We start from the raw sequence: 13,082 nt of genomic DNA, 5'->3' as shown, positions 1-13,082 counted from the left end.
TTGTCTGGACCGCCGTCATATAGCTGCAACATTGCTACATGCAGCGCCAAACAAAGACATTATTAACGCTGACAACTAGGTAATGGTTTAATGCAAATTTCGACCTTTTGGGGTGAAGTCGGTGCGCTTGCTATCAACAACTAGTTTGTATTGTATAAACAAGATAACGCACCTCCGCCTTGACACAGACTGCGGCAGTTTACGTTCACTGCGCATACGTAACTACAAATAAACTAAGTGCTGCAAGGTTTGAGGGTCATTCAAGTTTTAGAGCTTTGGTTCGCTTATGGGAACAATATGTGAACAGCATAGCTTTCGTGAAGACAATAACAACTGGCACTGTTTTCCATGCATCAAAGGGTTTATCTTGTTCTTATCTACACCATACTGGAAATCTCATGACCTATATAATCTTTACCTTCACCTTGGAGCCGACAAGGTCAGTGTGGATAACAGAATAATTTATATCAAAACACTTACAGGCAAAATATTTTGTCAAAGTGTCATCGCAACAATCGTCAACGTGTGTACGTTCTACCTTGAACTTAATATGATAAATAAGAGTTATCCCGCTTACGTCAAGGTCACAGTCGTGGACATATAATTTTCGCTCTATAAGATGTCGATATAGTCGATCTGAAATTTATGTATTGCTGAAATGAATAATTAACTATCGAATTTTGAGGCTTGCTTAAATTGAACCTATAACTTGTCAGATATTGTTGCGGATGTATATTTTCAGATTTAGAGACGTATTTGTCAAATTTGTGCTTTTGTTGCATCTATCATGACACAAACCATAGCCATTTTCAACAGTTACTCTGTTCAGTAACACCATGCACTGAACATGTGTAACTTGGCTAACGTGAGGTAGTAAAGGGAACACTCCATTGGTGACAATACTGGACAAGCGTCACTACTGCACCGTACGTTTTCGGGGATGGTGAAACCGCACACCCCGGAAGTATACTATTCAGAAAAAGTAAGATCATGATTAAGATTACTCACTTCACAACGTATTATCACACAAACTTACCAATTTCCTGTGGTGTAGCCAAATGGTTGAGGTGTTCGCTCGTAAAGCCGAAAACCCGGTTCGATACCCCACATGGGTTCAATGCGTGAAGCCCATTTCTTGTGTTCCCCGCCGTGATATTTGCTGGAATATTACTAAAAGCTGCGTACAACTGAACACACTCACTCACACTCACCAATTTCGTGCAGGCGTTTTTCATGATATGCGTCTCAGCATGGTCGGGATAAATTCGAAACTTACAGTGAAACGCGTCAGTGTGTTCTGAACATTTCAGTAATATAGAGCAGAAACTGTTTCTGATATTGTTTTAAACTCAATTAAACGGGGTCAGGCTTCGTGTATTGGCATGTTTGAAGTTGGAACATGACAGAGCATTTTGGCTCCAGCTCGTATCGTTTCACATTCAATAATTAGCAGGTTTCAGTCGCGATATCGACAAACAATAACATTGACCACAGACGTCGATCTGGTCAACCAAAGTCAAAGTGCCTCTCAGAGATTAGCTTCACAGAGTTTAAGGTGAAAAGGTGAGTGGACAGACGATTCTGAAAACAGCTGCACAGATGGACCCTGCATGCCCGACGTCATGGACCCTGCATGCCCGACGTCCACGACGGACCGTCACATCACTGTAACACGTCGTTGGTGTCAAAAGCGGCAACGCCGAACCCACCGTGGTTGGGCAATCGTTGTTTTCGGATGAATCACTTCGGACTCCCGGGACAGGCACAACAGTGAGTGAGTGAGTTTAGTTTTACGCCGCACGCAGCAATATTCCAGCTATATGGCGGCGGTATGTAAATAATCGAGTCTGGACCAGACAATCCAGTGATCAGCTGCACGAGCATCGATCTGCGCAATTGGGAACGGATGACATGTGTCAACCAAGTCAGCAAGCCTGACCACCCGATCCCGTTAGTTGCCTCTTACGACAAGCATAGTTGCCTTTTGTGGCAAGCATGGGTTGCTGAAGACCTATTCTACCCCGGATCTTCACGGGTCATAGGCACAACAGACTATGCCGTAAACGTTAGTCAGAACAATCGTTTGGGGAGTCTGGATACAGGTGTGAGGTTTGATCACTGTGATTGGCAGAATACAGGCGGATCCACGCAATATTTCCGATTTTAACTTGTTCATGGCTAACGACGTTCAGGACAGCTGGGCGCTTTGGACAATCATCTAACCGAATCGTCGGGCACCTGCATTCAACGGGTATTGCAAATGTCAGATGTCCCTGTTAAACTATTTATATTATTAAAGATATAGAAAGTGAAGAGTTGTGAGACCATTTTAATGACTATACCCTACATTTTAACAGTGTGTTTCCGGTGCAAACAAACATTGTTGACAGCTGTCTATATCAGACTGGTTCCCTAGAATGAAGGTGATGGTGTGGTTTTCAAGCGATTTTCTGACCCGCAGTGTTTGTTTGGCCTATGCAACGATTTAAAACATGTACCACGCTGTCATTATCATTGACTTCCTTATTTCGTTTTGTCATGGATGGGATTTACCATGACGTCATAAAATTTATATATAGCTCATTTCTTCACATGTGGCGCGAGACTACCAATTTTCAGAAAGAAATTCACCAGAAAATGTTAGTTCTGCAGTAAGTGACCTTAAAATGATCACATCAATAATTAAAGCACATAACAACACTTCTCGAAAATTGTCAACACCACCATGCGTGACTGCTAGTTTTGACCCACTTACAATTGAGTCCTCAGGAAACGCAAGTGACTAATATTAGATACAATATGGCGACGGGAGGGGACGCGGTTGAAAGTATCCCTGTGTCGCCCGGGAAAGAATATCATTTTTGTATCTTATACAATTACGATTCCGATCCCCCAGATGACATTGAAAAGTCTTTAAAAGTTGTTAAAAAGATCACAACTACACTGGCATCTATCGGGCTCCGTGCTTCGTACTATTATGACCGGGATTGCTTGCCGGGTTTGAATGTATTCCAGGAACTATTCCGGGTGGTTGAAGCGTCCGAGTACATCATCGTCGTCCTTACCCCAGGGTTTATACTGGATAGTTGGAATCGATATACACAACAGGCCACATTTAAGGAGCTTCTGGAGAGGGGCATTTCTCATCGGTTACTTCCGTTATGTTTCGGACTGAACCAGAATTTACGAGTGCCTGTAGAGCTGACCACACAAGCACCTCTGGAGTTTTCTGATGACTGGGAGAATGACGAGGCATCATGGCAAAAGTTGAGAAGAGTGTTCACTAAACACAGACCAATAGCTAACGTCAGCATGCATGCAACGAATCAAGGAAATACCCTGTGGAAGGTGAGTTCAAACTTTGGTCTCAATTTCGACTTTAGTTTTCAGAAAATATTCACATGTCTTAGGTTTTTACCATTCTCCCACAATGAAATACTTTCCAGAGTTACATAAAAATGACTGACATGCGTATGTTGTCTCAATGTAACTGCCATTGCTAAAGCGAAACTACAACGCGAACCTTTCATGAGTTGCCTCCCTTTGATATCCAGGCTTTCGCCAATTTCTATAATCTACATCACCGAACTCTAAACCTTACTCTGGATGGCGCTGTGCTCAGGGGCACACTACAATTCAATATTCCAGAAACCGATTCTTCAACTAAATAACAACATCACTAAATCCAGAATCGTCTGAACCAACGGGTTTCATTGAATCTTGTTACTGCGATTCAGAAACCAACCAAAATGGAGGCCAGCAAGCTGAAGACAATGATCCCCCAGCCTCTGTACATAATCCGATCATCCCACAGGATGAAGGTGAGTGTGCCTTTTCTTCGTTGATGTCATTCTTAAATACGATAGGCAATGAACACCATGTTTCTTGGGTGGGTGCTCCCGCTAGAGCAGGGAATGTTTACCCCTTTCACGAGCACCTGTTATCATCGCTAATGTTCGGCGATCCATTCATGTAATATTCTGGGTCTAGGCTAACTGCCCCCCGGACAACTGCCCCCGACAACTGCCCCTGGATATCTGCCCCCGTCCATTGCGCCCACACACACACACAACTGCCTCCTGGGTTTATTGCCCCCCGGACAACTGCCCCCTATCAAAACAAAAAACACACAAACTGAAAGTAATAGTTTTAAATTTTTAATTTACAGCACTAAGTTATACAACACAACATATAAATCATGAAAATTCACTTAGACCTCATTTTTGAGAAAGTTACATTTAATGGCATTTCTCACTTTAGCCACTTCTGCTTCTTACACTGACTGTCTCCTCTTCACACATTCATAAGAGTTAACTCCACCTTGTAACTCTTTCTGGTGGACATACAAGAATCCCTCTAAAGCTAACTTTTCATTCCCTCTCTGACTTGGAATCCACTCCATGGGGATCACCTTGTCCGAGGGGCAATTAGCCTAGGGGCAGTTGATACCAATATTCTGTACCCACTCTTTTGCCTTTTCGCCCAGATGTTGAGTATTCTCTGGTGCAAATCTATTCCTAGCGCTTCTCAGATGTAACGCGTTTTAATACATGCCCCTGACTGATTATGAACGTCGGGTTCAAGGTCAAGGTGTCGTTACAGGAGAGGAATAGAGGAGATGCTTCAAGAAACAAGCCTCGTCCATGATGGAGAGGATCAGGTTCAAGATTGTGTTACGTCGGCAGAAACAGATCAGACAGTTCCAAAGACAATCCTGATCCGTGACGATGAACATCAAGTTCAAGGTCTAGATGGCGGTACAGGGGAGAGAAACAGAAGAGCCACTTCAAGGAACAAGCCCCGTCTATGATGGAGAGGATCAGGTTCAAGATGGCGTTACAGGGAGAGAAACAGAAGAGCCACTTCAAGGAACAAGCCTCGTCCCTGATGGAGAGGATCGGGATCAAGATGGCGTTACAGGGAGAGAAACAGACGAGGCACATCCAGAGACGAACCTGGTCCATGGTGGAGAATATGAAGCTCATAAGGTGCGTTCCAAATTCATAATGAATTTGTCTTTATCTATCTTTTAACTCACTCACTAGTCTGTTCTCGTCAAACTTGTCGTCTGAACAACGCAATTCAACATAGATGTGTCATATTCTGTAGTTACACGCAGGCATCCACATGCGCACGTACACACATACACACAAACACGCACGTACACAACGCACATACACACGAATACCATTGATATGCCATACCGAGAGATGCCCTCATATACAGTGTCTCAAGTCAATAACTTCCTGCAGGCATGTTCCTACATCTTGTAATATAGGTTACAAACGCCAAAGATGCAAATGCCTCTTCTTTACATTTGACCCGTGCAGGTCCGGGTTAGAATATTGATCTTCAGTAACCCATGCTTGTCGTAAGAGGCAACTAACGGGATCGGGTGGTCAGGCTCGCTGACTTGGTTCACATGTCATCGGTTCCCGATTGTGCAGAACGATGCCTCATGTTGTTGATCACTGGATTGTCTGGTCCAGACTCGATTATTTACAGACCACCTCCATATAAGCTGGAATATTGCTGAGTGCGGCGTAAAGCTTAACCCACTCACTCACTCAGTCACTTCTTTACATTTAACACTCAGATGTCATGGTTAACCGGCTGTCCTCAAGGAGGTTCTTCAGCAGATGGAGAGACGATCATCTACTCACGGATGCCCTGACTGATTATGAACATCAGGTTCAAGGTCTAGATGGCGGTACAGGGAGAGAAACAGAAGAGCCACTTCAAGGAACAAGCCTCGTCCCTGATGGAGAGGATCAGGGTTCAAGATGGCGTTAGGGAGAGAAACAGAAGAGCCACTTCAAGGAACAAGCCCCCGTCTATGATGGAGAGGATCAGGTTCAAGATGGCGTTACAGGGAGAGAAACAGAAGAGCACTTCAAGGAACAAGCCCTGTCTATGATGGAGAGGATCAGGTTCAAGATGGCGGTACAGGGAAAGAGAACAGAAGCATTTCTACTTCAAAGGAACAAGCCCTGCCCATGATGGAGAGGATCAGGTCTGCGATGGCGTTACAGGGAGAGGTATCAGAAGAGCTACTTCTGCCAGAACAAGCCCCGCTCCATGATGGAGAGGGGATCAGGTTCAAGATGGCGTTGGTGGAGAGAAACAGAAGAGCCACGCGAACAAAGCCCTGTCTATGATGGAGAGGATCAGGCCCAAGATGGCGAGTACAGGGAGAGAAACAGAAGAGCCACTTCAAGGAACAAGCCCCGTCTATGATGATGGAGAGGATCAGGGTTCAAGATGCAGGTTACAGGGAAGAAACAGAAGAGCCACTTCAAGGAACAACAAGCCCCGTCTAAGATGGAGAGAGGATCGAGGTTCAAGATGGCGGTACAGGAGAGAAACAGAAGAGCCCACTTCAAGGGAACAAGCCCCGTCTCATGATGGAGGATCAGGTCTAAGATGGCGGTACAGGAAACAGAAGAAGAGCCACTTCAAGGAACAAGCCCCGTCTATGATGGAGAGGATCAGGTCTCAAGATGGCTTACAGGGAGAGAAACAGGAAGAGCCACTTCAAGGAACAAGCCCGTCCCTGATGATGGAGAGGATCAGGTTCAAGATGGCGTTACAGGGAGAGAAACAGATTTGAGGCACATCCAGAGACGAACCTGGTCCATGGTAGAGAATATGAAGCTCAGGTGCGTTCCAAATTCATAATGAATTTGTCTTTATCTATCTTTTAACTCACTACACTAGTCTGTTCTCGTCAAACTTGTCGTCTGAACAACGCAATTCAACATAGATGTGTCATATTCTGTAGTTACACGCAGGCATCCACATGCGCACGTACACACACATTACACACAAACACGCACGTACACAACGCACATACACACGAATACTCATTGATATGCCATACTAGAGAGATGCCCTCATATACAGTGTCTCAAGTCAATAACTTCCTGCAGGCATGTTCCTACATCTTGTAATATAGGGTTACAAAACGCCAAAGATGCAAATGCCTCTTCTTTACATTTGACCCTGCAGGTCCGGGTTAGAATATTGATCTTCAGTAACCCATGCTTGTCGTAAGAGGCAACTAACGGGATCGGGTGGTCAGGCTCGCTGACTTGGTTCACATGTCATCGGTTCCCGATTGTGCAGAACGATGCTCATGTTGTTGATCACTGGATTGTCTGGTCCAGACTCGATTATTTACAGACCACCTCCATATAGCTGGAATATTGCTGAGTGCGGCGTAAAGTTTAACCCACTCACTCACTCCAGTCACTCTTCTTTACATTTAACACTAGATGTCATGGTTAACCGGCTGTCTCAAGGAGGTTCTTCAGCAGATGGAGAGACGATCATCTACTCACGGATGCCCCCTGACTGATTATGATGAACATCAGGTTCAAGGTCTAGATGGCGGTACAGGGAGAGAAACAGAAGAGCCACTTCAAGGAACAAGCCTCGTCCCTGATGGAGAGGATCAGGTTCAAGATGGCGTTACAGGAGAGAAACAGAAGAGCCACTTCAAGGAACAAGCCCCGTCTATGATGGAGAGGATCAGGTTCAAGATGGCGTTACAGGGAGAGAAACAGAAGAGCCACTTCAAGGAACAAGCCCCGTCTATGATGGAGAGGATCAGGTTCAAGATGGCGGTACAGGGAGAGAAACAGAAGAGCCACTTCAAGGAACAAGCCCCGTCTATGATGGAGAGGATCAGGTTCAAGATGGCGTTACAGGAGAGAAACAGAAGAGCCACTCTCCAAGGAACAAGCCCCGTCTATGATGGAGAGGATCAGGTTCAAGATGGCGTTACAGGGAGAGAAACAGAAGAGCCCTTCAAGGAACAAGCCCCGTCTATGATGGAGAGGATCAGGTTCAAGATGGCGGTACAGGAGAGAAACAGAAGAGCCACTTCAAGGAACAAGCCCCGTCTATGATGGAGAGGATCAGGTTCAAGATGGCGTTACAGGGAGAGAAACAGAAGAGCCACTTCAAGGAACAAGCCCCGTCTATGATGGAGAGGATCAGGTTCAAGATGGCGTTACAGGGAGAGGAATAGAGGAATGCCACTTCAAGAAACAAGCCCCGTCCATGATGGAGAGGATCAGGTTCAAGATGGCGGTGTTAGGGGGCAGAAACAGATCAGACTGTTCCAAAGAACAATCCTGATCCTATGACGATGAACATCAGGTTCAAAGATGGCGTTACAGGGAGAGAAACAGAAAAGCCACTTCAAGGAACAAGCCTCGTCCCTGATGGAGAGGATCGGGTTCAAGATGGCGTTGCAGGGAGAGAAACAGACGAGGCACATCCAGAGACGAGTCTGACCCATGGTGGAGAATATGAAGCTCAAGGTGCGTTCCAAATTCATAGTGAATAGTAAACATGTTCTTTCTCTATCTTTTAACTCACTCACTAGTCTGTTCTAGTCCAACTTGTCGTCTGAACAACGCAATTCAACATAGATGTGTCATATTCTGTAGTTACACGCAGGCATCCACGTGCGCACGTACACACATACACACAAACACGCATGTACACAACGCACATACACACGAATACCCTTGATATGCCATACTGAGATGCCCTCATATACAGTGTCTCAAGTCAATAACTTCCTGCAGTATCATAAAGATGGTCAGCAAACGATAACTATTGGAGGTGTGTACATGTTGACATCGGTCAGGTCTGACTAGGCAACTGAGTGCCTGTCTGATCCAGGCAGGCGAGATATGTTGACATCAGTCAGATCTGACCAGGCAACTGAGTGCCTGTCTGATCCAGGCAGGCGAGACATGTTGACATCAGTCAGGTCTGACTAGGCAACTGAGTGCCTGTCTGGTCCAGGCAGGCGAGATATGTTGTGTCGGTAAACGATAACTTTTGGAGGTGTGTGTACTGTATATAAACTCTGTTGTGAACCTAGCAATGTGTATTGACTGTAAATGGATGGTGGTCAAGTCCTGTATTTGTTGCTTATGCTTTCATCATCTGGTTTGTCTTGTACAGATCTGCTTATTTACAACCTGTTTGTGGCTTTAGTCTACAATCAAATTGAATCAATCAATCAATCTGTCATTCATTCAAACTCACGTTGAACCGAATTATATATGCATATGTATAGTCACCACCTCTATGTTGTATTTACAACATCTTTTCGTGTGCCTTTTCACAGATTCGCGTGGAACACGGCTTTTGGTGGGATTATTCTTCAGCATGGCAGAAAACCTCTTCATGGCTGACTCGTTGAGTAGGTTTCCTGTGAGGAAGTAACGCATGAACTGCCACATGACTCTACAACCATCCCAATGAAGTGTGTCGTCTCCAGTTATATCTTTCTCTAAATGTGACTGATAAATAGCTACCAAAACACGATTTCCTTGAATAACAAACAAATCAATTCAGTGAATCATGTTGAATGTTGTGCTTGTACACATTTTATCGTTTTTCTTTTGTTTTTTAAAAAAGATATTTAATCCCCGTCATGTTGTGGAATTGTTTTCAGTCAGGTCAATAATGCAAGAATGTTCCAGAAGAGCAGATGAAGGATGGTATGTTCTTGTACATCGAGATATGCCAGATATGTCAGGTTTGAACCAGACAAGTCAGCGGTTGTGTCACCCAGGTAGGCAAAATATGCCGACATCAGTCGTGTCCGAACCACACCACTGAGTGTTTGTATGATTCAGTCAGGTCTGAACCAGACAACTGAGTAGTTGTATGGTCCAGGCAGGCGAGATATGTTGACATCAGTCAGGTCTGAACCAGACAACTGAGTAGTTGTATGATCCGGGCAGGCGAGATATGTTGACATCAGTCAGGTCTGAACCAGACAACTGAGTAGTTGTATGTTCCGGGCAGGCAGGTTCGACCCAGACAACTGAGTAGTTGTGAATGTTCCGGGCAGGCGAGATATGTTGACATCAGTCAGGTCTGAACCAGACAGCTGAGTATTTGTATGATCCGGGCAGGTTGAGATCAGTCAGGTTGACAACATCAGATCAGGATATTTGATGATCACCAGACCCAACTGGAGTAGTTGTATGGTCCGGGCAGGCGAGATATGTTGACATCAGTCAGGTCTGAACCAGACAACTGAGTATTTGTATGATCCGGGCAGGCAGAGATATGTTGGCGAGATAGCTGAGTTGACATCAGGCAGGTCTGAAGTCCAGACAACTGAGAGTAGTTGTATGATCCAGGTCAGGCGAGTAGTTGTATGGAGGCATGTTGACATCAGGTCTGAACCAAACACCTGAGTAGTTGTATGACCCAGACAGGCGATACATTTTGAGGTTGTATTCAACCTAGAATAACTCGAAGTGCTTGCGTAGGTCCCTCAACACCACAAGGGTGTTTGTACTATCTTTCTGGTATTCATTTCATGATATTGTTTGTGTCTATGTAAATACTCACCACATATATACAATGTATACCTGTTTTTGTATAGAAATGAATAAAGGAATTTATAAATCATGTTCGTACATTTACCTTTGGGGATGAGAGAGAGAGAGATAAATGAGAGAGAGAGAGAGAGAGAGAGAGAGAGAGAGAGAGAGAGAGAGAGAATAAATGTCGGTGGCTAAAAATAAGATTGTGTGTCCTGTGTTTATTAATTAACCCACGGTTGGGAAAGATCAGCTATTACTGGTTGTGTATTTCACAGGATAAAGTTGTTTAACCACCTGAAGCCTCACGATCCACTACAGATGGGTTGGGACTTGTTTCGACCACACCCTCGTTTTGTGCGGACATACCATCTTCCATTTGTGTTAAGATCGTTTAGTTGAGCGTCAAAATCGGGTTTCAATCGACTTGCAGAAATAACAATAAAGAATTGGTAGATGTCATGAGTGGTGATCGATAGGCCAATCACCCATGATTATGTTCATATTACGTTTTAATCGATTGCATGCAACGGTAGCGTAGCGATCGGCAAAGCAGGCGGGTGGGGTACACCTAAGGTGTCCAGCCTTGTCATAATGTATTGTACTATGAAGTATTTCGAGTCGGGGGTCATCTCAATATTTTTGTATATTTTCAAAATCTTTAATCCACGCAAAGACATGAGGGCCTGTGGTCCGGACCCGATTATTTACAACCCGCCACCGTGTAGCTGAATTGCCGTTGAACAAAGAAACATAAGTTCTGACCAATATGGGGATTGGGTGTCAGGCAATGAGTAAGTTGGCCAATAGTGTGTGCATTTAACCCGAAAGAACAAGTCTGTTAAAGCAATGACTGGCAGATGCATGTCTGAATCGTTTGTTTTGTATATCTTGGAAATATACTAACAGTAAAGGGGAGACAACCACTTGTCAGAAGGCACTTACGCTTCAGGTAAGGTAAATGATGCTGATATTCACTCATTCAGTATATGTATTCCCCAACTGTAAGAGTTTTTGTTTTCTTGGTGTTAGATAATTTTACAGTGTATTATCACTGTTATCGTAGCTTGTCTCTAACTTTGTGTAATTTTGTAAAACTATAACGGCGGAATTTATGCCCTGTTAAGAATTGTTTACAATGATTATTTTAAACCAGTTGCAATACTCTGCTGACAATTGGATTGTATTCATGCATTTGTCTTATTGTACTTCTATCTGTTGATATTGAATTAACCTAACCGAATTATTTACACATGTACACAGACACTGAATATTGAATCTTGAATCTTGAAATACCCTGATTGTGGAACCGTTAAAAATGTTTACAATGATTGGTTTGTCTACACCAAACCTGTTTACTAGAAGCTGTGAAAAAGAATTGGAATGTAGCTATCTATGACGTTATAGTGATTGTTATCCGAGGCTGTGTCCTATCATGTACAAGGATCATAGACATGAAGCCACAGTTTGGCTGCTCATTGGGAACCCTCTTCTAAACATGATGGGAATATATGGTCAGTATTTTATTGAGAAGGACGGCATCGCGTATTGATGTACACGGCTGAGACTAACGCTTAGTCTCTGAAAATATATCATTCTGATAGAAACAAATAAGCATTTAAATTGAAAAGGAGCCCCAATGACATAGGAGCTTCAATTCGGGAGAAAATCTAGACTTACTTCATTTAGGACTTTTGCATTGTAGATAGGCCAGGCAGAAGGGAAATTAATATGCTTCGAGGACAGAACCAATATGTTTCCTGTTAAGTGACGTTATTTGCATATTTATCAGATACTAATTTCATTGGATTGGGTTATCACGTCGATAACATTATCCTTAATGTGATTAACAACATTCCTTTACATTCGCTAAACATTGTGTTGCAAAGTCGTGTGGAAAATACTCTTGCACAAGAGATAATACATATTTGTGGTATAGCAGCTTCACTTCATTATTGGAGAACAAATGTTACTATAAGTGGGGTAAGATATGTCGCCAATAGCTGACAGCCTAGACTGACTGGGGGCGTTCAATATGGCCATGACTGTTGTGAAAGGAATACGAGCTATGCACGTTTTCCTTATTGATCCATTCACTACCCGAATGTACATGTTCTGGAGGGTGTCGATGTGGGTGATGTACATACGCCCAGTGAGATTATGGAGAAGATATATAATCTCTGTCTGTTGGTGAGGAGAACACCCTTTGATAGGTTACCCCGTGTCTCTACTTTAAAATAACATACACAGATTCAGCGAAAACTCGTTAATACGGACGATAACGTTTTCTTGTGAAATTGTCTGGTTTAATACAATTTCTGGATTGTCGAATATATTTCGCACAGTCTTTTCAATATCATCACGAATGAGGTGAGGTGTCAGGACCATGAGAACCAGGAAATGGTGATTCATTGTATTTTACTATTGATATCTCAACGGTGTAGAGATAAAGAATATGAAGTTTGCTGCTTTTGATTGTCCTGGAGATTATCTACTCTTCATAAATGAAATGTGAGATGTTAGCGGTTTAGCAGGGCATACTTAGGAGATAAACGTACTGTGTTGGAAAATCAGAGGTATAAAACATGATTATATTCCTCTGAATGACTTTAGTTAACCAATCACAGTCCAGTATTTACTGAACTCACGCTAGAATTATCCTTATGTGTACCTCTGTTGTCATCACTGATTTATCCGTCGTCCATGCATGTCATTTTTACC

At 43.5% G+C, this 13,082-nt stretch overlaps 2 protein-coding genes and 1 long non-coding RNA gene across 4 annotated transcripts; all 3 read left to right on the top strand.

Annotated features, from left to right (window-relative positions):
- Positions 1 to 2,769: 2,769 nt before the first annotated feature.
- LOC124274612 lies at positions 2,770 to 7,910 on the top strand. The gene is made up of 3 exons (XM_046709977.1): positions 2,770 to 3,348; positions 3,738 to 3,821; positions 7,275 to 7,910. Exons 1-3 carry the CDS (start codon positions 2,800 to 2,802, stop codon positions 7,908 to 7,910), a joined length of 1,269 nt encoding a protein of 422 aa, XP_046565933.1. The 5' UTR covers positions 2,770 to 2,799.
- Positions 4,607 to 5,877, top strand: LOC124274564. The gene is made up of 2 exons (XM_046709931.1): positions 4,607 to 4,984; positions 5,595 to 5,877. The coding sequence occupies exons 1-2, from the start codon at positions 4,752 to 4,754 to the stop codon at positions 5,791 to 5,793; spliced, it is 432 nt and encodes a 143-aa protein (XP_046565887.1). The 5' UTR covers positions 4,607 to 4,751; the 3' UTR covers positions 5,794 to 5,877.
- Positions 7,911 to 8,192: 282 nt separating the features above from the next.
- Positions 8,193 to 10,449, top strand: LOC124274565. 2 transcript variants are annotated; one of them, XR_006897977.1, is made up of 5 exons: positions 8,193 to 8,327; positions 9,149 to 9,794; positions 9,905 to 9,944; positions 10,030 to 10,053; positions 10,214 to 10,449. It is a non-coding gene; the product is annotated as an uncharacterized LOC124274565 (long non-coding RNA). The 2 variants fall into 2 exon arrangements; XR_006897978.1 differs by lacking the exons at positions 9,905 to 9,944; positions 10,030 to 10,053.
- The last annotated feature ends 2,633 nt before the right edge of the window (positions 10,450 to 13,082 follow it).

Source organism: Haliotis rubra, unplaced genomic scaffold (genome assembly GCF_003918875.1).
Source record: "Haliotis rubra isolate DU_JTF1 unplaced genomic scaffold, ASM391887v1 Scf192, whole genome shotgun sequence".
NCBI classification, from domain to species: Eukaryota; Metazoa; Mollusca; class Gastropoda; order Lepetellida; family Haliotidae; genus Haliotis; species Haliotis rubra.
This window is presented reverse-complemented; position numbering and strand designations above follow the sequence as displayed.

Excerpts from the sequence above, each read along its gene's own strand:
- LOC124274612 (XM_046709977.1), top strand. The coding sequence starts at position 2,800 with ATGGCGACGGGAGGGGACGCGGTTGAAAGTATCCCTGTGTCGCCCGGG. Across the intron at positions 3,349-3,737 it reads AAGGAAATACCCTGTGGAAG|AAACCAACCAAAATGGAGGC; the intron begins GTGAGTTCAAAC and ends ACTGCGATTCAG. Across the intron at positions 3,822-7,274 it reads GATCATCCCACAGGATGAAG|ATGTCATGGTTAACCGGCTG; the intron begins GTGAGTGTGCCT and ends ATTTAACACTAG.
- LOC124274564 (XM_046709931.1), top strand. The coding sequence starts at position 4,752 with ATGGCGGTACAGGGGAGAGAAACAGAAGAGCCACTTCAAGGAACAAGC. Across the intron at positions 4,985-5,594 it reads GGTGGAGAATATGAAGCTCA|AGATGTCATGGTTAACCGGC; the intron begins TAAGGTGCGTTC and ends CATTTAACACTC.